The sequence below is a fragment of the Eulemur rufifrons genome, chromosome 15, assembly GCF_041146395.1.
Source record: "Eulemur rufifrons isolate Redbay chromosome 15, OSU_ERuf_1, whole genome shotgun sequence".
NCBI lineage: Eukaryota > Metazoa > Chordata > Mammalia > Primates > Lemuridae > Eulemur > Eulemur rufifrons.
The window spans coordinates 38,467,643-38,495,298 of NC_090997.1; the positions used below are offsets into that span (position 1 = coordinate 38,467,643).

Here is a 27,656-nt window from a genome sequence, read left to right on the forward strand (position 1 = left end):
GCGGAGGTCACTGAGAAGGGGGCCACAGAAAAAGCCCGCTAAGATTTTTGACCCATAAGGTAAACATGTTAAAAACTTTTAACAACGCACTCAGCCGCCGTGTAGTAACAGAGTTGCGCCAAAATCTCCCATGCTACAAGGCGCAGTTCGCTCCCTCAGAAGCTCCGGGGCCTCTAAACCCATCCCAGCATCCTTTGCGCCGCTCACAGACAAGCACTTGCGCGGCTTGGCCCCTTCGGCCACCGTCGGCCTGGAGTTACTATGGAAACCCAGGTGCGGTAGCTATGTCTTTGCAACAGATCCCGCCGTCGCGGGTGTTCGTGGAACTGGTTCCCTGGGCTGACCCGGGCCGGGAGAACAATCTGGTTTCGGGCACAGAGACACTATCTGGTCTCCGTCGCCCTCTCTCCTCTGCACAGACCCAAACTGCAACCCGCGAGGTGCACGTAAGCGGCACCGCAGAGGTGTCTGCTGGCCCGAACAGGGCGCAGGTGACAGTGCGAGTGAGCAGCACTAAAGAGGCGGCGGCAGAGGCCAAAAAGAGTGTTTGCCGCCGTCTAGACTACATCACGCAGAGCCTCCAGCAGCAAGGTCTGCAGGTAAGCGTTCTGCGGGAGAGGAACTACGAACCACAAGGCACAAAAGGGTCGGCAGGTGGTCTGGCCGGGAAGGTCCCCTCGAGGGGAGGGAGATGTGGAAGGTCTTGAGCGTTTAGGACGCTGTCGCATCAGTATTACAGAGCTAGAGGACCTGGCAGAGTTGATCTTTGACCTATCCTTCTAGATGAAAGCATTATTAATTGCAGTGAACTTGAAAAATAAAAGAATGCAAATTAGGTAGGTTATCTGGCGGTATTTTATGGAACGATTTTGTTTTTAAACTTGAAATGATGAAATGTTAAACTTGAAATGTTAGATGTAAATGCTTGCCCAAGTCGAGTACTGGACAGGAAGCATTTTTTGTCTTGCTTTTATTCTGCACCGTGGAACCGGTAAGTGAAGAACACGACTTGCTTCCTCCCAACCATGTAAGGCTTTGCATGGAATGATTCGTCAGTATTTTTCGCAAACAGTAACTTTGGGGAGTGGGGAAGAGGTTGCATCCATTTTCATTTTATAAGGATTCTCATAAAATTTCTCCGGCTTTTTTCAGTTTTAACTTCAAAAATAAAAAACTAACCCAGTATTGTCAATGTCACATATATGAAATACTTCTACTTACTTACCAGAGATGTCCATGAGACAAATCACTAAGCAAATCTTACCTTAAGCCTACTTCTAATGAAAGGGGAAAAAATGAACCAGCCTTATTTAAGGTACACAATAGCCCTGTTAGACGTGTTTTAATATCCCCATTGTCTGGATTCGAAGAGGCTAAATAATGCTCTGAAATTAGCCAAGGCAATATTTAAACTCGTGTATTACTGAAACCAAAATCTAGGTTGTTTCCAACTATGCCAGGCTCCAGATAATTAGAATGAAAGCAGAATTTCCTCATTTTACAGAGAAAGACCCTAAAAGCTGGAGTTGTGGTTTATCCAGGGTAATATTAAGTTGTTAAAAGTGCAGGCGTGCTTCCCAGTCTATTGAAATGCCATACTCCCAAATAGCAAGTCTTTATCTTAATGAGAAAATATATTTACATTGCACTTACAAACATAAGAGTTAATAAAAAGCCATTTGGAAAAAGATTTCTCCAAACGATTTTACAATTTAGAAAAATCCAAATACTAATTATAAATAATGTGAATAAAATGCATTTAATATGTAGAAAAATATTTCCTTAAAAAACTGCTGCCAGTTCTGCAGTCCTATTTGAATAATGTAACAAGTTAAGTCATTTACATTAAATGTAAAGTGAGCTCACATGGCTCTAACTTCTAATATGTAAAACAAAATAAATTACAAAGTCCAACCTACAATGATTAAATCAAGAGTCAGTTTTCAAGGCAAAACACAGGAAGAACGGTGCCCTCCCAATTATCTGTGATAATGGTGGAAAGCAGTCATAAAAAAGATAATTTGTTCAGCAGATAATATAAAATATTATTTATATTCCTTTTCAGGATGAATTATGTGACTTTCTTCCCTTCTCTGTCTTGCTTCCCACTACCCTACTTGTGTTTTTTGAGATCACCTTCAAAATTAACTGTATACAAATCCTTGTCTTAGGATCTGTTTCTAGGGGTACCCAAATTTAGATAGGGAGTAGCAGGAACAGATTGAACATACGCTTAGCTACAGTTTTTCCTTATTAAAAATGGTGACAAGATGAATGTCATTGTAGTTATGTATTTATGCATGTCCTTAATTACAGGATGAGTATCCCTGATCCAAAATGCTTGGGACCAAGACTGTTTCAGATTTTGGATTTTTGGGGGTTTTGGAATATTTACATATATACTCACTGGTTGAGTATTCCTAATCCAGAAATTCAAAATTTGAATTGCTCCAGTTAACATTTCCTTTAAGAATCATGTCAGGGCTCAGAAAGTTTCAGATTTTGGAGCATTTCAGGTTTTCAGATTAGGGAGATACTGATCTGGTAATGTTTGGACATTAATTCCTGGGTCATGCATCTTTGAAGGCTTATGAAAAATTATACTCTAGTAAGGTAAGTTTATACTTTTACCATGTGGCACAGTAGACATTATTTTTTTCTTTAATTTTGCCAGTGCAGTGGTCAAAAAAATGATACTATTGTTTCTCTTTTTTTTTGAACATTTGAAGTTAAACCTTTTTTGTGTAAATTTCTAGTTCATAATACTTTACCCATTTTTCTATCTTTATTAATTTATAAAAACCTTAAAAATTAAGATGATCAACAACCTGTCATATATTGCAAAAAGGTTTCCCAGTTTTTTTATTTTGTCATATAACTTAAAGTACTGTATACTCAAAATTTTAAAGTTTTATATAAATAAATTTGTTAATTTTTTCTGCATGTTTTCTGCCTATTGTGTGATGCTTCCTGGGTCCTTCCCAAGCCTAAGGCTATACAACTATTAACTAATATTTCCTAGAATCTTTAGGGACTGCTGATAGTATATTAAATATTTACACTGTGCTTGGATTTTACTTTGGTATGGGATAAGGGTTTTGTTTTCTTTTAAATAGATAGCTAGTGGTACTGAGACCATTTATTGAAGTCTGTCTTTCCCTTACTACATGTGCAAGAACCTATCTCAAACTGCCTTTAAAAATAAAAATTACTGTTTTACATAACTGAAAAGCATAAATTGTAATATGGACTTTCAGGTATGATATGGTCAAGGCTCTATGTATTTTGATGCAATTGTCTTGGCCTTACCTGTATCTTCCTTCATGACCAACATGTCCCCATTTACCTGTAACTGCTCAAGTTTTAAAACTGACAGGCCCAGGTCTCAGGAACCTTCTTAGTTCCAGATTAAAAGGGACAGCTGATCACCTTGTTTATTCACTACATGACAGCAACGTACTCCCCTATCCCCATTGTGACAATCAAAAATGTTTCTAGACATTGGCAAATGTCCTTTGAGGGGCAGAATCAGCCTCTGCTCAAAAACCACTGCCCTATAGATAAACAAGAGATCTCATACACTGTGTGGAACCCAGCAGCCAGACTACCAGGCATATATCTATAGTGAAACAAAGTTAGGTTTATTTAGCGTGATGCAGCAAAGAAGAATGCATCCCAAAGGACCTTAGGAGTGTTTCAGAAACAGGGAGTAAGGAAATTATGAATAAAGCAACTATAAACATTTGTGTGCAAATCTTTATATGAAATAGAGTTTTCAATTCACTTGGATAAATTACCCTGGAGTGCTGGTTTCTATGGTAAGTTGACTTTTAACTTTATAAGAAACTGTAAGACTATCTTCCAAAGTGGCTATATCATTTTGCAATCCCACCAGCAATGAATGAGAATTCCTGTTGCTGTGCACCCTTCCCAACATTTGATATCATCAGTGTTAATGGATCTTAGCTATTCTAATAGGTATATAGTGGTGTCTTGTCTCATAGTGGGTTTGTTTGTTTGTTTGTTTTTGTTTTTTATTCTTATTTCAGCATATTGTGGGGATTTCTTGTTACTCAAGTGAAAAAAGCTGATTACAAGCACTATATACAGTAGAGTAGTCACCCCTTATCCACAGTTTAGTTACCTGCAGTCAACCTCAATCTAAAAATATTAAATGGAAAATTCCAGAAATAAACAATTCATGCTTTTAAATTGCACACCATTCTGGGTAACACAATGCAATCTTGTAGCGTCCTGCTCCATCCTACCTGGGATATGAATCATGCTTTTGTCTGACATATCCATGCTGTATATTCTATCTGCACATTAGTTACTTAGTAGCTGTCTCAGTTATCTGATCCAAAAAACATAGTAGGTACAGAATTTGGTACTGTCCATGGTTTCAGACATCCACTATCCCCTGTGGATAAGGGGAGGCTACTGTACTGTTTTGTACTTATCTGCATTCTAAATTTTCTCCAATGTGCAGGTATTACCTTTATAATAAAAATTGCATTAATATTTTCATGGGAGTGACAGACATCAGAGCTATAACTGGATCTTCAAATACTCAGGTTAAAGCTTTTTAGAAGTTTTCTGGATAACATAAGCTGCCTATAATTAGTTTATATCTTAAAATTTAGATGCAGCCATATCCCCTGTAAAATAACTTATAATTAAATTATTATTTGGCATAAAATGATTATATATTTATTGAGCATATATTTTGAGATACAAAAAAATTATATAGAATATAAATTTTGCTTATCCCCAAGGATGAGAGTAGCTGACAACTGAATTTCACTGAATTCAAAAATCCTTTTGAAAAGTAAATAAGAAATTTAACTTTATCAGAATTATGTACCCTGTATTTACCCTGAGAATTAAAAAGTATTAATACTACTTTTCTAAAAACAAACTGGCTCAGATCCAGTATTTTCAAGGAACATTTATATTATAGCAGTATAGCATCTACTTTTGCTGAGTGCCTTCTCTGTGCCAAGTCCTTTATATACACCTTCTCATTAAATGCTCAAAACAGTTCTATATGGTGTACATGGTACTAACCTGCTTTTATAAATGTGGAAACTGAGGCTCAGAAAACTGAGTAACTTGCCCAAATTTCCATATGATAGGTATGTAGTAAATTGATATTAAATTATTTATAATTAAACATTTTAAAAACTCAAACTCAACATTAAGTTGCTCTATGCCCAAATAATTGCTCATATATATCACTCTAAGTCCGTACTTTCTTTATACGCTAATGTGAAAATTACTTTAAATGGAGTGACAATTACAATGAAATTTTAAGCAACTATTTGTAGGTTTCTAAATTATTTTATGTCACTTTTAGGAAAATTTTAAAACATCAAGCAAAGCAATTCTTTTTTCATACTTTCTATCTTCCTGATTTTAATAATTTCGGGTTTCTAATTTATGTCGTACAGTAATTGCATTTAGTGTAAAACATGTAGTAATCATACTCTTGGACTTTCTGTTTCAGGTAGAAAACGTGACTGTGACAAAGGATTTTAGAAGAGTGGAAAATGCTTATCATATGGAAGCAGAGGTATAGACTTAAATAATTGGTACCAGCATGACTCTGTGGGGACAATTTGTCATTTATTTTCATTCTTGAACTGAAATGAACAGGAGAAATGCTTTTCTTGATATTGATAAAGGATTATTTTTCTAAAAATCATTTTGGTGTTATATATCTGTGTGAGCTTTTAAAATTAATGAGATTAATATAAGAGACATTGTTTAAATTGAATAAAAATAGCAAGTGGGAAATAGTTAATTGCCACCTGAGTAAAATTTAGTAATATCACCTAGTAAGCAGGAAACACTAGAGGAGAGAAATTTCTTTTCAGATAAAAAGCAAATAGATAAAGTTGTAACATGAAAGATTGAAACATTTTTCAACATTCTTTTGTTTGGTAGTGTAATTTTACTGTGTTGTGCTAAGTATTATTTAATAAAAACCACTCAACCTTTACACAAATTAAAAAGAACAAAACTATCTTCAGTATACCCAATTAATAGCATTTAGTTCCTACAACTGCCCATACTTTTGTTTATCTTTAAAGATTTGATGATCGGGATTTTATGAAATTAGAGTATGTTTTAGTTGTGGTTGGATTGCAAGACTGCTATCTATTTCTGATTCCAAACATTTTGGGGTGTGTGCTTAGTCCATGCTCCTTCCTTGTCCGAGGAAACAAGGAAGAGTGTGTTATAGTTGAATCTTGTTTATTGAATGAGAAAATCTTTGTCTTTAGAGGTAGAAAATACCTCCAGAAATCACCTGGTCCTGTCTACAAGCATATATTATTTTTCTGGTTTTAAGGGAGTGATCTTAGGTTCAAATAACACAGGCCCAGAATTCTCAAAGGTCATATAGCAAGAATTAGAATGAAAATTAGAACCCTAGATTCTTATCTCTTGAAATAGTAATTTCCACAATGTTTGTTTGTTGCCCCAGTGCATACTTTAATCATTTTGTGATTTTTCAACTTAAAATTAAACTATCTCAAGGATTTTTTAAATTACTCATTATGATTTTAGAGACCATTTGGCAGAAGTTACTTTGTAGTACTGAGGACTAAAAATACCTTTCAAAACAAGATGAAGTGCAGTCTTGTAAGATTCCAAATTACGGAGGTTAAAAGCTGGGGGTATAACACTCCTCCAGTAGTTATTACCTGTTAGGACTTCACATTGTAAGGAACATAGATAGGAGCAGATCATTTTAGTTAAGGAGGTTTATTGTGAGGGTACACAAGGGAGTAATGAGGAGAAGGAACAGCCCCAGCAACCACATAGCCAAGCTTCATGGAAAACGAATGTTATTCAGATCATTGGGTTGTTCTAGGAACTGACCTTCCAGGTGCAGAAGAGAGCATTAGAGCTGCTTATTTTAAAACATGACTAAATGAGGATTTGGCTAAACGCTGTTCCTCTTTCTTCTGCTTTACTTACCATTTTAAGGTTTTATATTCGAATTTCTTAAAAGAGGATCTGATCATATTTTGTATAGGGCTCCATGGACCAGAACTCCTATCATATCACATGGTCCAAACCACGATTGTTTTAAGCTCAGCACCAATAGTCAGTGCAGACCATTGTGTTGGGATCACAAGATACAAAATGTGCCAAACTATATGTAAAGAACAGTGTGTGGCTTTATGGCTATGGATGGAGCAAACACTAAAATCTAATGTCTAACATATTCTCAAGGACTGTTAAGTATATGGAATAAGATTACATGGTAAGTAGACTCATACAACTCAATAGGAAAAAAGCAAATAGCCTGGTTTAAAAATGGGCAAAGGACTTGAATAGACATTTATTAAAAGAAGACATACAAATGGCCAACAGGTATATGAAAAGGTGCTCAGCATCACTAATTATCAGAGTAATAGAAATGAAAACCACAGTGAGTTACAACCTCACACCTTGTTAGGATGGCTGTTATCAAAAAAGCAAAAGACAGTAAGTGTTAGGATGTGGAGAAATTAGAACCCTTGTACACTGTTGATGGGAATGTAAGATGGTGTAACCATTATGGAAAACAGTACAGAAGTTCCTCAAAAAATTAAAAGTAGAACTACTATATGATCCAACAATCCCATTTCTGGGCATATATCCAAAATGATTGACATCAGGATCTGGAAGAAATATCTGTACTCCCATGTTCACTGCAGCAGTATTCACAATAGCCAAGATATGGAAACAACCCAAATGTCCATTGACAGACGAATGGATAAAGAAAATGCATTATATACATGAAATATGTCATTTCATGTATATACCGCATGTAATTTAAAGACTGAATGAAATGTTATTCAGTCTTGAAAAAGAAGAAAATCCTACCATTTGCAACAATATGGATAATAATGGAACACCTTATGTTAAGTGAAATAAGTCAGTCACAGAAGGGTAAATACTGCATCATTCCACTTAAATGTCGTATCTAAAATAAACTTATAAAAGCAGAAAATAGAATGGTGATTGACAAGGAATGGGGGAAAGGGAAATGGGGACTCCTTATTCTGTGGTTATAAAGTTACAGTTATCCAGATGAATAAGTTTTAGATACTTGCTATACAACATAGTGCCTATGTTAACACAATGTTGTACACTGAAAAATGTGTTAAGTGGGTAGGTCTCATGTTAAGTGTGCTTAGGGTTAGTGGAACTTTCTGTATCTGTGGGTTTATAATTCTCATCAAGTTTGGAAACTTTTTGGTCATTGTTTCTCCACATATTTTTCTTGTCCCCCACTCCCCTCTCCATTTGGGACTCCAATTATTTGTCTATTAGGCTACTTGAAATTGTTCCACAGCTCATTGATTCATTTGTATGTCTTTCTTTGTGTTTTATTTTGGATAGTTCTTATTGCTATGTTTTCAGGTTTACTAAGCTTGTCTTGTGTAATGTCTAATTTCTTGTTAATTCTATTCAGTGTATTTTTTTATCTCAGACATTGTAGTTTTTATCTCTAGAAGTTCCGTTGAGCCTTTTTATATTAATATCTTCCATGTGTCTACTTAACTTTTGAGCATATGAATTACAGTTATAATAACTTTAAATGACCTTGTCTTTTAATTCTGACATTTGTGTCAGTTTTTGGTTGGTTTGAAATATAAAAAATATACCAATGCACACTATAATCACATTGCTCAAAACCAGTAATAAATCTTAAAACAGCCAGAGGAAAAAGACATGTTATGTACAAAAGAACAAAAACAAGACAACAGATTTCCTGTTGACAATAATCCAAAGGAGGAGACGGGAGCAACATCTTTAAAGTACTGAAAGAGGGGGGAAAAAAAACCTATAAACCTAGAATTCTATATCCAGAAAAAATAGTGTTCAAAAACAAAGGCCAATTAAAGACCTTTTCAGGAATGGACGATTCATTACTTGTAGACCTGCACTATGAGAAATTTAAAAATTTAAGTGACATCATTTAGGCAGAAGGAAATGATACCAGAAAGAAATACAAATTTACACAAAGGAATAGAGTACTGAAAATGGTAACTACATGGGTCAATATATGATATTTTTCTTATATAAATCTCTTTAAAACTCCATAATTATACAAAAAATTATTTAAACAAAGTGATAATGATGAACCGTAGGGATTATAACATATAACAATATATAACAACAATTGCACAAGAGTCAGGAAGGGAAATATAGAAGTACAATGTTGTAAAGTTCTTGTGAGAAATGTTATGATATATTTTTAAGTTAGATTGTGGTAAGTCAAACATGTATCCTATAATAAAGTGAATACTATGATAACAAAAAGTTATAGCTAATAAGCCAATGAAGGATTTACAATGGAATAATAAAAATATAATACGAAAGAAGACATAAAATGAGAAAAGGGGGAACAAAGAAGAAGCAAGTAGAAAATAAACAGTAAGATCACAGGTTTAAATTAACCATATCAACAATCACATTTAATGTAAATAGTATAAATACCTTTTTTAAAAGGCAGATATTTTAGATTGTATAAAAAAGTAAACTCCACCTTTATGCTTCCTGAGAGTAGTGTACTTTAAGTATGAAGGCATAAATTAGTTAAGAGTAATGGGATAAAAAAAGTTATACCATGCTAACATGAATCAAAAGAAAGCTGGAGTGGCAATAATAATATCAGACAAAGTAGATTTCAGAGCAAAGAATATTATCACAGATAAAAAAGATCATTTCATAATGATAAGAGAGCCCATTAATCAATAGGGCATACAATCCTAAATACTTAAATATCTAATAACAAAGGTTAAAAATACTTCAGGCAAAAATGATAGAACTGCAAAGAGAATTAAGTCTACAGTTTTAGTGGAAGATTTCAATACCCTCTTTTCAATAATTAATAAAGCCAGTAGACAGAAAATCAGCAAGAATATAATATTCGAATAACACTGTTAACTAATTTGACCTGCTTGATATATATAGAACACTCAATCCAAAAACATCTTCCTACACATTCCTTTCAAGTGCATGTGGAACATTTGCCAAGATAGACTATTTTCTGGATCGTAAAACAAGTCTTGATAAATTTAAAAGTATTTGAATCATACAAGGTAAGTTCTCTTACCATAGTGGAATTAAATTGCAAACTAATAACAGAAGCATCTCAGGAAAATCCCCCAAATATCTGGAATTTAAATAACATACTTTTCAATAAGACATGGGTCAAAGAAGAAATTGAAAGAGAAATTAGAAAGTGTAAAATTTAAGTTAGACAAAATTATGCCAATTCTATACAGAAAACTGGAAAGGAAGGAATACTTTCCATTTCATTCTCTGAGGCCAGATGATAACAAAACCAGAAACCCAAAAAAAAATTACAAGAAAAGAAAACTACAGACTGATATCCATTATAAACCTATATGCAAAAATTATAAACAAAATTTTAGCAAATCAAATCCAATGATTTGATAAAATTTATATCCTATGTTTATATAGGATAAACATAATGACTATGTATAGTTTATTCCAGAAATGAAAGGTTGGTTTTACAGTTGAAAATTGGTCAATGTAATTCACCATGTTAATAAACTAAAAAAGAAAAACCACATGAGCATCTCAGTAGACACAGAAAAAGCATTTAACAAAATCTATCAACCATTCCTAATAAAAATTCTCAGTAAAATGGGAATAGTAGGGAACTTCCTCAAGCTGATAAGGGGCATCTATGAAAAACTTACAGCTGACATCATACTTAATGGTGAAACTCTGAATGCTTTGTGCCTAAGATCAGGTACAAGAAAAAGATGTCTTCTCTCATGACTTCTATTCAGCATTGTACTTGAAGTTCCAGCCAGTGCAGTCAGGCAAGAAAAAGAATAAAAGGCATCCTGATTGAAACGGAAGACCTAAAATTGTCAGTATTCATGAACAACATGAGCATCTATGTAGAAAATATGATAAAACAAAAAAAAAAGCCATTAGAACTAATGAACATCAAAATTTAAAATACCTGGAGATAAATCTGATACCTGTATGCTGAAAACTACAAACCATTGCTGAGAGAAATTAAAGAGGACCTCAATAAATGGAGGAATATATTATATCTTGTTCATGGTTTGGAAGACTCAATACTATTAAGATATCAGTTCTCCCTAAATTGATTTTTATATAGATTCATTATATCCTAATCAAAGTTCCAGCCAGCTTTTTTTAAATAGAAATTCACAAACTGATTATAAAATACATTTGGAAATGCAGAGGATCTAGAACTATTTCAAAAAAGTAGCATTTTTATTCATAATAGCCCCACACTGGAAGCAACCCAAGTGTTTTTTAAACTGTGGTTACATCCACATAGCAGAATACTACTCAGCATAAAAGAAACAAACTATTATGCAACAACATGGATGAATTACAGATGCATTATGTTAAATAAAGAGGTGAGTCTCAAAAGGCTACATGCTGTATGTTTCCATTTATATGACATTCTGACAAAGACAAATCTGTAGCAAGGGAGAACAGATTAATCATTGCCAGGGTTTTGAAGTTGGGAAAGGAATTGATAATAAAGGGGTTACTTGAAGGAATTTTGAGGGGTGATGGAACAGATCTAAATATTTGTTATGGTTGTTACAGAGCTCTATACATTTCTCAAAATTAATAGAACTCACCGGGTAGTGGCACACACCTATAGTCTCAGCTACACTGGGGGCTGAGACAGGAGGATCACTTGAACCCAGGAGTTCAAGGCCACCCTGGGCAAAATAGTGAGACCAAGTCTCCTAGATAAAATTAAATTAAATTGATAGAACTGTACACACAAACTAAGAATGTGTTTAGTGTGTAAAGTGAAAAAAATAAAATAAAAATTGCCATGAAGTGATAATGGATATCTGGGATTCTTTATGCCAGCGGTCCCCAACCTTTTTGGCACCAGGGACCGGTTTCATGGAAGACAATTTTTCCATGGACTGGGGTGTGGGGAGATGGTTTGGGGATGATTCAAGCACATTACATTTATTGTGCACTTTATTTCTGTTGTTATAATATATAATGAAATAATTATACAGCTCACCATAATGCAGAATCTAATGCTGCCACTGATCTGACAGGAGGCGGAGCCCAGGTGGTGATGTGAGGGATGGGGAGCAGCTGTAAATACAGATGAAGCTTCCCTTGCTCACTCACCTGCCACTCACCTCCTGCTGTGCAGCCTGGTTCCTAACAGCTCATGGACTGATACAGGTCGGTGGCCCAGGGGTTGGGGACCGCTGCTTTATACTATTAACTCTAATTCTGTGTGTGTTTGAAAATTCCCATAGTAAGAAGTTTTAAAAGCTAAAAAAAAAAAAAACTATGATGGTAGAAGAGATCCACAGGAATAGAAATCCAAATATTGCATGCCCAGGGATAAAAGACAGGGGAATGAAATGGAAATTATAGAAAAAAGAGAAAAGATTGGTCAAGGGAGTACCATGAAAATAATGTCTTAGAAGCCAAAGGAGCTAGGAATTTGGGAAATGGGGAATAGGCAGGAATAAAGTGTTAACAGTGTGAAAAAGCAAATGTTAAGAAGCATAAGAGAAGATAAGGAGATCATTGGTAACTTCATAAGCTTTCTTGGGATATTAAATACAAAAGCAGATAAGAGATTAAGAAAAGAAGTAGTGGTAGTGAAATGGAAGCAGAATGGACTGTTCTTTACAAAATTAGTTTTTGAAAGATTTTCAATAGAAAGTAGAAACTGGCTCACTACAAGAGAAAATTGCATGCTTTAGAGTGACCCAATCTTTTGTAATTTAAGGTGATGAATTTAATCTTTGCTCCCTTCCCTGTTGCTGTGACTGATACTTAGTATTGAAACCTGATAGAACATTAGTCTTCGATGAATAACATTCACTTGATAGAACATCAGTCTTCAATGAATAACATTCACTTGATAGAACATCAGTCTTCAATGAATAACATTCATGATTAAAGGCAGCTGTTCTGCATTGTGTAAGATGAGGTCATCTCACATCTTTGTTTCTCTTTGTTATTCCAGTTTACTCTCTAGTACCTGTACTCTTTTGTTTAAAATATTGAGCTTGTGTAAGGGTTCTTTAGAAGAAAGGTTTAGACCTCTCGTGAAAAGTTTAAAGACTATGGTTTTAAAGTATTGCTGAATATAAGGACTGCTTCCACATATTTAAAGGCAGAGGACATAGTGAAATAGATTAGCTTCCACGTATAGATCTGAAAATAACTATTGGAAGAAGAAACATACCTCAGTGACAGCAGTGAAGTATGATGTAATTACTGCTAATCAGGAAGCTAATAGTATAGATTAGACTAGGGAGTCATGAAAAGCTATCAAGGTTAGAATTTAGCCAAATGATAAAGTTGAAGGGTAATCCTCCAATATCATAAAAAGTCTCTGGTTTAAAATGAATTTTAAAATGTTCCAGTCAATATTAGATAAATTTCAAAATTCATAAGCAAAAATATTAGCTTTAATAACAAAATATTAATGTAGTTATAAGTATCAAATAGGCTTTTTAAAAAAATCTGTTACATACTGAAATGATATATATTCGTAATCTGGCTTACTTTTTTTACTCACACTTAGAGAAAATTTTGAAACAATACATCAGACATGAAAATAATACTAAGTGTCATTTCATTTACAGGTCTGCATTACATTTACTGAATTTGGAAAAATGCAAAATATTTGTAACTTTCTTGTTGAAAAGCTAGATAGCTCTGTTGCCATCAGCCCACCCCAGTTCTATCATACTCAAGGTTCTGTTGAGACTCTTCGGTAAGTTTAAGCACGTTTTTAACTAAGTTACCAGTTCCTTAAACAAAACTGTTCATTGCCACAGCATTGAATGTCATATTAATACTGTCTGCATTTAATTCCTAAGACGGCAAGCCTGCCTTGTTGCTGTTGAGAATGCACGCCGCAAAGCTCAAGAAGTCTGTAACCTTGTTGGCCAAACCCTAGGAAAACCTTTACTAATCAAAGAAGAAGAAACAAAAGAATGGGAAGGCCAAATAGATGATCACCAGTCATCCAAACTCTCGAGTTCATTAACTGTACAACAAAAAATCAAAAGTGCAACAATACATGCTGCTTCAAAAGTATTTATAACTTTTGAAGTAAAGGGGAAAGAGAAGAAGAAAAAGCATCTTTGAAATTCCAACCAAAATATATTGTATTTGCATCGTTTTTATCTATTTTTATACTTTTATAATGTTTGCTTTTATCCTGAATATATAAATTGTATGGTAAACTGTTTCTCTCCAAAATCTGTAAATCCTTGAATATAGTCCCACAGAATACCTATGTTCACTTTCTGTTTCTATTTTATTATTTTATTATAAGAATATAATCTTTTAATCAGAAAAGTACAATCTGGCTATATAACACTTTCCTACGTTCTATTACAATTGTATTATTCCTTACAGCCAATTTCATTTTTCTACAAATGATCCTTTTCTAATTTTTACATGTTTGAAATGAATATAAGTTGGATAAAATGTTTAGAAAAAAATTTCAGGATCACAGTTTTTATGAAGTGAAATATGTTTTATGGGTCAATCAGTCACCTCTGGAACACTTTGGAGTTTTCTTTCTATATAGTCAAAATTGGTCTATTCTAGTAAAAAGAATTCTAAAGCCCTATATATGCCAATATTCAGCATTGAAATGTGATTTTATAATAATATTTTAATATGGTTTTCTGATGTCCCTGAAGTTCATAAAACTGCAAACGAAATAATGAAGTTTCAGGGTAAAATTCAGATTTAGGAAGGCTAAAAAGCTGACCGCATTCTCTACCTCAGTCCTGATGTGAAACACAACGTGTCCTAAACAGCAATAGTAACTCTGATTTCTTTCTCCCAAGAGTTAAGTATATGCTGATAAGGAGCTGGAAGTAAACTTTATGTATGTTAAAATAAATCTTCTATCTTCAGGTACATAGAGGTTTGAATATTCTTTTTTTCTGAATATCCGAGTTGATTTTCCAAATACATAGGCTAATGACAGGTGAAAGAAAGTAGACAAAGAACAAACTGAGATCACTTTTCTATTATCTTCTTACTTCATTGTCCTTAAGATAAAGCTAAAAAGTAAATATTTTTCAGAAATTACAGTTTGTCACAGAAGATTACTAAGACCTTATTTTTCTCCAAAATTGTTTGCCTCCATTTGCTTATCAGTGGTCAAAGCCAGTTTTTAATAAGATTTTAAGAGTTCATGTTTGTTCTTAAAGCTATTAATAAGTATGAAAATCACTAAAATATTGTTGAAAGTTATTATACTATTCTCAAGTAGATGTAGTGTTATAATTTATTGAGTCACCTTCCTCTACCCCCCAACCCCAAGAAAATGATAAGGGGGGATGATTTAATTATAGAATTTCTACTGCAAAAGGAAAACGCATACTGCTCTCAGATTTTTTTTCAAATATATTTACAAGTGATTGTATATCACTTTTCTAGAGGATTTCTATTTCAGGACTTTAATTTCAACATAAATGATAAAATGTGCACGTGTCATTTTATACCTGCCTTTTGTCAAAAGCCACTATATTGATTAATCACATTATTGTCTGCCCTGAAATCCCAAAATATTATTTTAAATGATGGATAAAGGTCTCCTCTGAAGGGTGGTAGCTAATTTTTTCAAGGATGAAAGAAATAAGACAGAATTACAGCACAGTACAACCTTTTTATTCTTTGAAGACTTTGAGTAAAATCATTGTCATATCCCTGAGAGATGAAATGCTGTGTTGTTGATAGAGCTGCCAGAACACAGAGCTGCAAAACCATCACTACACTATTTGCAGACATCTCCACAGTGACAGGTCTTCCAAGATGCATCTGCATGTAGTATATCAGGAAAAAAGAAGAAAAACAAGTTTATTAACTTTGATGTGCAAATTCTTTTAGAAACATTTGCATCTAAAATACTGTGTGTTATTTCAATTACTGTTGCCCAACTGAGTCAGTTACTAATTTTTATTTTTAGTATTGGATTGAAAACTAATTAGAAACAACAACCAGATCATGAGGTTTCTTCCCAGCCACATTTATTAGTCTTAAAATAAATGATAAATAGCATAACTTACCTTCCTCATTTCAAGCATCAAATTTTCCACAAAACTTGGGTTCACCATAACAGGTATCTTACATTTGTGTGCCCAGATACAATCTCACTTGATATTTGTAATAATTAAAGAGGAAGCCTAGGTTCCTTCACTAGGAATAGAAGATCCTTTCTTGAGGGGGAATTGAAATTCTGGAGATGCATTTAATCCATAGTTTCTGTGTTAAAACAATAAAAGTTTAGAAGTTAGTGCTGAGAATGTGATAGCCTAGTCACATTGCACTTACTTGCTTAGTGGGTAACTGAGCACTTTTTGGTTAGTATTCAGTAGGTACCTGTCTTATCACTACAGTGTGTACATCTGCCAAGAGAACTGGGTTTAGACATCTAATGGGGTTGAAAGTCAACGTGCAATTATTTTAAGCCACCCTCAGCTGATGACTCCACCAACTGGTGGAAGAAGATGGTGAGTCTTCTGCCTTTCAGTTTCTTTCCCAACAGCAGGTTTGTTTCTTGATTTAGGTGCAGTCCTAGAGCTGAAGGAGACCAGAGAGGTCAACTCTAGGTTCACCTGCTATCTAATCCCAAACCTTTTCTACAGCATCTTCCATGTTTGGTCAGCCAGCCTTTGGCATTAGAGCATTGATAGAAAACTGTAAGGAGTAATAATACGAAAGCCCAGTCTTGGGACTAGCGAGAAAATGTGAAATGAAAAGTACATATTGAGGAGAAAGAAAGCTAATTTAAGAAGGGAGAGCAAGCAAATCTAGATGGTCCCTGACTTACGATGTTTCTACTTAGGATTTTTCAACTTTATGATGGTGCAAAAGCCATCCACATTCAGTAGACACCTCGACTTACAATGTGGTTATGTCCAGATAAACCCATTGTAAATTGAAAACACCCTTAAATTGGAAACACACTTTTGACTTATATTTTCAATTTACATTGAGTTTATTAGGCTGTAACCTAACAAAGTCAACCTAATTAAGTAAAGGAGCATCTGTAACAGATTGGCCTGAAGATTAGCACATCCTTTCCTTCCCAGAAATGTAAAGATTTTAAACCTGGCTTCTCTTGGTAAATCCATGTGTGTACACATGTGTCTGTATGTTTCATAAAGAACTTCAAGGATCCCCTTAAATGAAAGCATAATTAAAGAGGTATGTATTTGTCTGGTCTTTTTTCACTTTGTGATTCCAAACCAAAGGCCAGGCCTTAATGGCATGATAGATGCAAAATTCCTCTAAATCTGAGTATCACTAGTGGGTCCACATTTGACCAGGAGAAAAGCCATAAAAAAATAATTTAGCAACAAGTGATACATAGACTGAGATGAAGTCCAGATGGAGAGAGAACCTGTGGTTTACTTAAGGGACAGTAATCAATTACAATGTGTGGAGCTTATTTGGATACTGATTCAAACACACTAAAACAAAAATATAGCAGGAGACATTTGGAAATTTGAATACTGCCTAGATGTTTGATGTTATTTGTATATATTTGATAGTTTTCATAATAGAGTTTTTCTAAATGGCATCTTTCATTACAATATTCTGTTTCTGACAAGAACATAGGAAAAAGGTGGAAGGAAAAGAACGAAAAATCTCCGGTGGGTCACAAAAGATGGACATGAGGAGTCTGAAAGGCAGGCGTTGACATTTATGTGAGTGATACTAAGGATGAGACTTCAGCATTTCACGGGGGGGGCGGTTGCTAGACTGTAATGAAGAGAAACTGGAGTTAATTACTTACTGGTTAGGATGACAAGGCCCATGAGAGGGATGAGTGTGGCAGGGCACCCGGATGAGCTACAAGAGGAAGGAGAAGGGAGATGATACTGGTTTCTCCTTCCATTAAAAAAAAAAAGTGATGGATTATCAAGAACATATTGAAAGTCTACTATGTGTTCACCACAGTCCAGGATATTGTGGAATATTCAAGAGAAATATAAATCCTAGAATTTAGCTCAGGAATCAGCATCAGAACAGAACAGAATCTCCTAAGTAAACTATTCATGGAAAGTATTACTAGCTTGGTGATAACATTTGACAGAAAAAAAATTGATTTCCCGTTCAATAGTTACTGTTTGAAGAAGTATACATTCATAAATGTGGACCTACATTGTGTAATAGCTACAAAATACAAAAACAAATTGAATAGGTTGTAACAAAAGGAAACGTGGTATCAACCAAAACAGAAAAGTGCAGACAAAAAGGCATAAATCAAAGCAAAATAACCTTGAGGAGGACCAACACTTGCCTTCCCCCAGGCTCAAAGAGGAGCAGTAAATTATACATGTTGCCTTTTCCTTCCTCCCCGCCAAAATATGTAGAACCACGGGTGCGGAGGCCCGGGAGCGCCAGCCGGCGGCCTCCTTGAGCTTTGTCCCAAGTTGTTCCCCGCGCTGTGTCCCGGGGTTTCAATCGATGAGCAAGAACGCAGACCTGCCTCGTGTTGGAGTAACCTGGGGTCCGGGCTGGCGCGCCGGGAAGCGAGTGGCGGGCGCAGGCGGCGGCTGCAGCGACTGCGGAGGTTTTGCCTCGCGCTCACGCCGGCGGAGAGGGCGCGAGCACACACACCCCCAACCTCCGCCTGGTGGCGGTCCCCGGGTGCCCAGCGCAGGCATGGCAGCTGGGTGCAAGCTGAGCCCTGGGGCCGCCGCTCACACACAGCTGGGGACGTTAGCACCTCCCGGACGCCGCTGCGGGGTCTGAACCGCACCTTCTCCGCCTTCTGTCCTGAGGGCAGACTCACCCAGCGGTGGAGGAAATCTACTGCAGTCCACCCAGAGCTTCATCTCGTGCGGTGACCCTCATTCCTAGGTCTTGGCATTTAGCTCCTTTGCCCACTAGTGCCAAGGGTCGGGACGGCCTCTGCATCCCTCACCCTCCTTCTGACCGCAATGGCTGTAGATTGGACCCCTTTCCCCAACTTTTTCTCTCAGGCCTCTACTTCATTCCTTGCGCGACTAGCTGAGACCATGCTGCCTCCTCCTCTGATCGCCACTCCAGCGTCAAAATCAGGTCACCAGTTAGGTCCTGGACACAGTGACCTAACTTAAACGCAGCTCTGATTGCAGCATTCCTCCCAGCTAAAAGCTTTTTGGGGGCTTCTGATGGCCAACAGCACCAAGGTCAACACACTCTGCTCCTTTCAAGGCACCTCCAGATCCAGTCCTGTTGCTCTCCCCAATCTCAGCCCTTCTCATGCGCTCCATGGGAACTGCACACCCTTCCCTCTCTGGGATGTACCTTGCCCTCATTGCCTCTGCGGCTCGTCTGGCTAATTCACTCTCAACCTTGGTTGAGTTAGATGACCGTCCTGGGTCTTCACAGCACCTGCATGTTTCTCTCCACTGTAGCAAAGGTTGCTACTCCAGCTATTTAGTTTATATGATTGAAGACCAGGGACCTCTGACTCCTCCCATGCTCTTTTCAACATTGTAACTTCTTCTGGGATAACCTCCCAAGGGAGGATTTCCTTCTTATTTCTAATGGAAAACTTGGGTGATAAGAGGTTCATTTTCACATCTGATCATATTTAGAGCATCTGCAGTAAGTGAAGAGGAACAGGGGTAGGTTCTGCTGACAAGAAAGAAGAAAAAGAAAGAGCAAACCCATTTTGAAACATAACTATTTTGATCTCTATCCTCAAAGGAATTGCTTGAGTTACTGTAGCAATTATTATATCGGTACAATAATGTATCTGAAGTCATTCCAGGCCATCTGGAATACTATTCCAGGTGATTATTCCAAGCCACTAAGTTGAAGAGTTTTAATGAAGTAACATGATCAGAATTGGATGTGCTGGATACACACATCACATATACACACATACACGCCACCACCAGCAACAGTGCAGGAAATGAGTTACAATGGTACAAAAGCAAACACAGGAAATAATATCCACAGGGTTGTTCTTAATAGCAAAAGATGGAAACAACCACCACGTCTACTGGCAACAGAACAGTTAGACTGTGATGTTTTCACACAATAAATATTATACAGCAATGAAAATGAATGAATTATACCTTGTGTAAAAACATGAATAAATATTACAAAATTATTGCTGTGTGAAGAGACAAGGAGTATGTCACTAAAACTGTGGAAAAAAAGATATTAGCACTCAGGCTTCTGATTTGTCAAAGAGAAATATGCTATCCATGTTTATACTTGCATACAATATATGCAATTCATAAGGCATCTATTTATAAGCACATGTATAACTGTGTTATATGAGCATGGTCCAAAAGAAGCATGATTGGTGACACAAAAGTCATTACTGAGGAGATGAATGCATCTTTAAAATAGAGTTTAGGACAAAAAGTGATGAGAATGAACTAATTAATGCATATTTAAAGTGAAACCCTAACTTTTTTCTCTATCAACATTTCAACTATTTATTTCAAAGGAACTGAAAATAGGCATTTGTTAGAATTCTTGGAAAAACACTAATATTGGGTAAAATAAAGAGCAGAAAATAGGCAGTGAACAGATGATATACGCTTACACTGTTGACATTTTTAGCTGTTCCTTAGTAACCACAAGGTGACAGAATATAGAACCTATACTTGTAATCATCACAATATTATACTAAGCTAAATGTTTGAGTCATATGAAGTGTTCCAGAATAAAATTTCATTTGTAATATAGATAATTTTAACCATTCCTCTAAATTAAAAGAAACTTGTTTAATTGGAGATTAACAAGTTAATGAATTCATTAACTAACTCATAGGCAATTATAGTCACTTGCAAAAGAATATTGAAAATTTTTCTCAATCAAGATGGCCAACAGGTAGTACATGCCTCCTCCATGGAGAGAAACCAGAATAGAAAGCAGGTACTCACATTTCAAACAGATTGTCTAGGAGATAATGCTAGGATTCACCAGGAAAGCAACGGGAAGCACCAAAAGTGGGTAAGGACAGGGTTCGGGACAACTTGACTGGCTTGGCTAAGAGCTGAGAGAAGCTCCTGGATGTGGGGAAACAGTAAGAGTGAAGGCCCCAGGGCTCTACACTCCCAGATGAGCTTTTACAGTCTTGGCTATACTACAAGAGAACCCCCAACCCATGCAGGTCTTGGGCCTAACATAGGGGGCTTCCTAGAGATTGCACAGAGATGATGCTCCAAAAAGGAACCCACATGTAATTCCACAGGCATCCAACCCTAAAGCAGCTTGAGCTGAGCATCATGCTGAGAGCCTAGATACCGGGGAACTGTTGGGCATGCCTGCAGCTACTGTGTGACTCTGAGGAGGGATAGAGGATCCTCGGAGCTTCCCCGCACCGCTGGGAAGGTCCCCACTGCCCTGCTCTTGGCTGCTGTTGAAACTGAGATATGAGCAGACAGCATTTTCCACAGTGGAATAAAGCTAGAAATCAAAACATAGAGGAACTTCAGAAACAATACAAACATATAGAAATTAAACAACATGGTCCTAAACAATCACCGAGTCAATGACAAAATAAAGGTGGAAATTTAAAAAATCTTTTGAAACAAATGAAAATGAAAACACAACATACCAAAACCTGTGGGATACAGCAAAAGCAGTGCTAAGAGGGAAGTTTGTAGCATTAAATGCCTACATCAGGAAAGTAGAAAAGCTCTTTTACCAAGGACCCACCTCCGTGGACCACATTTGCACCAAAACCATGAAAGAGGCCCAGATCATCATTGAGAAGTACTACACAGGCCTGGGCAATGATTTCTGCATAAACAAGCACATTTGTGAAGAGATTGCCATTATTCTCAGCAAGAAGTTCCACAACAAGATAGCAGGCTATGTCATGCATCTGATGAAGCTGATTAAGAGAGGCCTGGTGAGAGGGATTTCCATCAAGCTGCAGGAGAAGGAAGAGGAGAGAGAAATAAGAGATAACTATGTGTCTCAGCCCCGGATCAGGAGATCATTGAAGTAGATCCCGACACTAAGGAAATGCTGAAGCTTTTAGATTTCAGCAGTCAATCCAGCCTGCAGACCACTTGGCTCACACTTGGGATGAATTTCAAAACACCATGTGGGGCCATTTGAATCTTTCTGCTATGTGGTAATATTTCAATAAACCTGGGACAACAGCAAAAAAAAAAAAAGAAAAGTAAAGTAGAAAGATCACAAATTAACAACCTAGCATTGAACCTCAAGGAACTAGAAAAACAAGAACAAGTCAAACCAAAAGTTAGCAGAAGAAATGAACAATCAGAACAGAACTAAATGAAATAGAGACTGAAAAAAAAAATACAGTGGATCAATGGAATGAGAAGTTGGTTCTTAGAAAAGATAAACAAAACTGATAAACTAATAACTAGACTAGCCAAGAAAAGAAGAGAGAATATCCAAATAAACACAATCAGAAATGAAAAAGGACACATTACAACTGATACCACAGAAATACAAAAGATCATCTGAGACTATAATAAGCAATTATACAGTCATGAACTAGAAAACGTAGAAGAAATGAATGAACTCCTGAAAACATATAGTCTCCCAAGATTGAACCAGGAGGAAATAAAATTCTGAATAGACCAATAATGAGTAGCAAGATTATTAAATCATTAAATCATTTAGCTTCTCTAATGTAACAGGGAAATTATTATTATTAACATAGTAACATCATATTATTATCACCTAACTCATAAAGCTGTGAAGACTAAAAAAGCTACTCTATGTAAAGAATGCAGAACAGTGCATAACACATAGTATTTAGTTAGTCATGCTAGCCATTATTGTTACTATCAATAAGAGTTTGGCACTTGAGAACATGTTTGAAAAGACAGCTAGGATAGAAAATTTATATCTAAATCAAAAGAGAGACAGAAAAGAAATAAAGTGGTTAGAGAAAAGTCCAAGTTTGTTCATTCAGTGGCATGTCACAAAAAGGGGATAAGAGGCTTACACCATTTGCTCCAAATTTTGCACTGTTTTTGTATAGCAAACTTATGTATTAATTATGGTTTGTCATCCAGTGAATTAATATCACTCTATTTTGTAAAACAATATGGCTACTCTACTATGAGAACTTAATTAGCATGCAATTTGTTCCCTAACAGTAATGACACAGAAATGCATTCCAAACAATCTTTCATGTGGCCTTATTAAGCAAGGGTGGCTAAGGTTAAAGGGGAGATAGGTTGCCATAGGGATTAGCAAAATTTATGGCTCATATAAAAAAAACATAACTGGGACCTCCGAGTCTTTAACATATAGCTCTAGTCAAGGGCAAGTTAGTCAAATATATCTATTATTTCTCTGGAATAAACATGGCCTACATGGTGATTAATAGAATTGTCCTTACAGTATGAGAACAGCAGAAAGTTTGATGAAACTGTTTAACAAATCTTTGGGTGTAGAATTTCAGCTGAGTACACAAAGCCATTTTCCCCTGATTTTAAGATTTTGGTTAAAGATCTCAGATTAAGTGAAGTTATGTGTTAACTTGTAGATTTTTGTTCAGTAGAGTTAAAAATCATCTATTCAGTGAAAAACATAACCACAATGTTAACAATGTTATATAAAACACTAACCAGTTTTTAATCTAATCCAGCAATTTTCTTTTCCTGTGAATGGGCCATATTTTCTTAATTGTCTGCATGCCTCAGAGTTTTATGTTGAAAACTGGATATTTTGAATATTATAATTTGTAACTTTGGAAATCAGATTGTTCCCCTAGAGTTTGTTATTGTTGCTTGTTGTGTGTTGCAGTTTTTTGTTTAGTGACTTTTCTAAACTGTATTTGTAAAGACTGTATTTTTTATCATGTGTGGCCACAGAAGTCTCTATTCCATTAGGGGTCAGCTAGTGATTTGACAGAGATTTCCTTAAATACTTGGAGCCAAAAAAACTAAAAACCAAACAATAACAACAACAACAAAAAAACCCAAACCAAAAACAACCCTTCTATCTAAGGAAGGCTGTTTACAACACTATCTTAGCCTTCACTTCCTGCTTGTGTGGAGCCTAAAGGTCAGACAGAGGTGAAAGTTCAGGGTCTTCTCAAGTCTTTCCTGAGCAAGTGTCTAGCACTGGACATGCACATGGCCTTCTAGACTCTCCAGCATACATGGGAGCTTTTTAAAACCTTTAACATTCTCTTAAAACTCAGCTGTTTCTTTCTTCATTAAGCAATCATGGGTGGGAACCTGTGGCCTTAGGCTACATGTGGCTTTCTAGGTTCTTAAGTATGGCCTTGCAACTGAATCCAAATTTTACAGAACAAATCTTTTTATTAAAAGGGGTGCAGCAGAGAAAGATGAAGTTTTTCTTGCATCCTTTGGTGCTTAAAAAAGAACAATCTTGAAATCAGAAGGCTGCAGGTTCCCTACCTCTGCTGGGAGTTTTTGATTGGATAACAGAGTTGTAAAAATGTTAATTCTGACAAATTTTGCCAGCTTAGTAAGTGCTTTAGTGGTGGGATGGAGTTTTCAAGTTCCCGATTTCACCATTTTTTGTGTTTTAACAACTCCAGCAATTTTAACATAATATTAAATAATCTATAAATACCTACCTCCTCAAATGCTCTTTAAACTGGCCTTAACATTTTAATAGTTCTCTGATTAATTAATGAGCTGAATAAAATTCTTGGTACTGGTTCCTTTTATATTTGCTGTCTGTCATGTTTTGGTTTTGGTTTTGATTTTGGTTTGTTGATGACTAATAAGCTATTCCTCATTGGTGGCAATAATGATTTGGTTTTGTTTTATGTTTTGAGATCTAATCTCTGTAGGATGAGAGATGGTTTTAAAAGTCTTGCTGCTTCTTTGTTTTCTGGTTTTCTCACTGTGAGAAATATAAATTTAGGCAAAAGAACAGCTTTTAAAAATCTGGTGAGATTGTATATGTTTGACTTGTGGCTATGCTGTAGAATTGAAGCTATGAGAACTCTGTATTTATCTCTGTGAAAAAGCTTTATCTCTTGTTAAGTACAAAATGATTTCCTATTAATAATTTCAACTATATCATCTCTTAAGGAACTTTAAATTAAAAGAGATCTTTTCTGATTAGGTTATGGAGATAAACGTGTTTCTGTAAATCTAATATTTCCATAATTCACAGAAAATAAGGAAACAATTTCAAAGACGCTTCAGAGACATTAAAAGCAATCTTTCTTAGAGAAACAACTAGCTAACAAACATTATTTTAATATAAGAATCCCAGTTAATATAATTGAGGTGAATATTTGGGCAAATTAGACTGATTTAATAATTTTAGTTTTTAAAAAATAAAGGCTCTATGTCTTTATCTGTGTAAGTATGGAGTATAATACAAGCTTACATTTAATCTTTAAACAAAGATTAGGTTTGCTTTCTCAAGAGGAGATGAATTACTTTAGAGCCCCTAAACTTCTTATGCTGATCCACTCACTCACCAGACAAGCTAACATTACTCTTACATATTTTGAGTAGCTAAAAACATAAAATATGTGTTCAAATAAATTGAATCATAATTCTGACAAATGTTTTTTATAACTAATCATTTTATAGCAGGCTATCTTGAACATAATTTCAAGGACCCTCAGGAAACTTAAAACTTTGGATGAATATTGGGTTAATGAATGGATAATCATTGGATATATATTTAATTGTAAGATTGAATACTCAAATGCTGTTCTCTATGCATAATTTTAATGTTATATAACTTGCTTATATTTATACACTATGGAGTGGCTATTTTGGGGTCATATTTTTAATGAATATAATTCAGTTATGCAACTTTAAGGTTTTAAAGTTGTGCTATATATATTCATGAGCTTTGCTATTCTACAAAAATGCTTGCATATGACAGTTTTAAATTACCATCCTTTCAGTTTTCTCTGTGAAATATTTGGGTTAAAATTTGATTAATATAGGTAGCTGAGACTACACTAAGAACCATAGTGACAGAGAAATACAACTATGTGCCAGGGTGATGGAATGAGTTCATTTTTCCAGGACAAAGAGATTTTTCCTAATGTGTCAATTTGTTTGAAAATATGAAAAACTTCCATAACTATAGGTAGAAGAGGGGAAAGGAAATATAAAGTGTGCTAAAAATTTGGCAGTTTCCTGAGTTTTGATGCACTTATTCACAAGAAAAGTTATGTTAAAGCCTGGGAGGTCCTGGCCCAGCTGGCCAATCTCATTGTCCCTATGTGCTTTTTTTTACCTGCCCCCAATTCTCCTCAATAAAGTGGTTTCACTCCCCCAAAATAAAATAAAATAAAAATAACAAGGAGGGGGTTAGAGAAGAGCTTGTGAAACCTTTGGGGCACATATCAATACCAAATTAGGTTTGTTTTCTATTAAAATAATAATTTTTCTAAAATAACTTACATAAAAATACATTCTTAAAGCCCTCAAAAAGAGACTGAGCTGCTCTTTAACCTCCGTATCATCTGCTCAGCACAGATTCCGTATCTCATCAGAGTAATTTTCTTTGCTTCTTTTTGACTCTGTGCCCTTATTATTAAAATGAAAAGACCAAATAAGAAAACAAAATCCAAAGTTTCCCACTTGTGAAATATCAAAGTTTTCTCAAAATCATTCTGCCTTCTTCTAGAATTATTTTTAAATATTTTAGTTCATTTTTATTAAACAGAAAACCAATTACTATTCTCAGGCACCTAAGATCTTATCTTATATCAAGTGATTAAATTTTCTCTGAAAATTCCTGATTTTGTTTTTCACACAAATGGATCCTAAATTTAGAAAAAATAAGATAAAAATTTCAGAATGTTTTACACTAAAACTATCTTTGAGATTTCCCTGAGGGCCCCTGGAAAATCACAAATTTTAGTAGAAGCATACCTTGGGAGATATTATAGGTTCAGTTCCAGATCAGCACAATAAAACAAATATTGCAATACTTTGAGTCACACAAACTTTTTGGTTTCTCAGTGCATATAAAAATGTTTATACTATATTGTAGCCTATTATATGTGCAATGGCATTGTCTAAAAAATGTATGTATCTTAATTAAAAAATACTTTATTGCTACAAAAATGCTAACAATCATCTGAACCTTCAGTAAGTTGTATCTTTCGGTTGGTGGAGGGTCTTGCTTTGATATTGATGGCTGCTGACTGACCAGGCTAGTGATTGCTAAAGGCTAGGGTGGCTGTGGCAATTTCTTAAAATAAGACAACAATGAAATTTGCTACATTGATTGACTCTTTCTTTCATGAAAGATTTGTCTGTAGTGCGTAATGCTGTTTGACAGCATTTTGCCCAGCGTAGAACTTACTTCAAAATTGGAAGTCAGTCCTCTCAAACCCTGCTGCTGCTTTGTCAACTAAGTTCATGTAATATTCGACATACTTTCTTGTCATTTCAGCACTGTTCAAGCAGGAGTAAATTTCATCTCAAGAAACCACTTTCTTTGCTCATCCATAAGAAGCAACTCCTCAGCCCTTCAAGTTTTACCTTGAGATTGCAGCAATTCAGTCATATCTTCAGGCTCCATTTCCTTTTGTCTTGCTGTCATATTTCCACCACATCTGCAGTGACTTTCTCCACTGAAGTCTTAAATGCCTCAAAGTCATCCATAAAGTTGGAATCAACTTCCTCCAAACTCCTGTTAATGTTAATATT

General features: G+C 35.5%; 1 protein-coding gene and 1 pseudogene across 1 annotated transcript; both read left to right on the forward strand.

Annotated features, from left to right (window-relative positions):
* The first annotated feature begins 227 nt into the window (after positions 1 to 227).
* IRAK1BP1 (interleukin 1 receptor associated kinase 1 binding protein 1) lies at positions 228 to 14,169 on the forward strand. Its single transcript, XM_069488423.1, has 4 exons — positions 228 to 599; positions 5,507 to 5,572; positions 13,662 to 13,792; positions 13,899 to 14,169. Exons 1-4 carry the CDS (start codon positions 285 to 287, stop codon positions 14,167 to 14,169), a joined length of 783 nt encoding a protein of 260 aa, XP_069344524.1. The 5' UTR covers positions 228 to 284.
* Positions 14,170 to 18,992: 4,823 nt separating this feature from the next.
* LOC138395959 (small ribosomal subunit protein eS17-like) lies at positions 18,993 to 22,125 on the forward strand (annotated as a pseudogene).
* Positions 22,126 to 27,656: the final 5,531 nt, after the last annotated feature.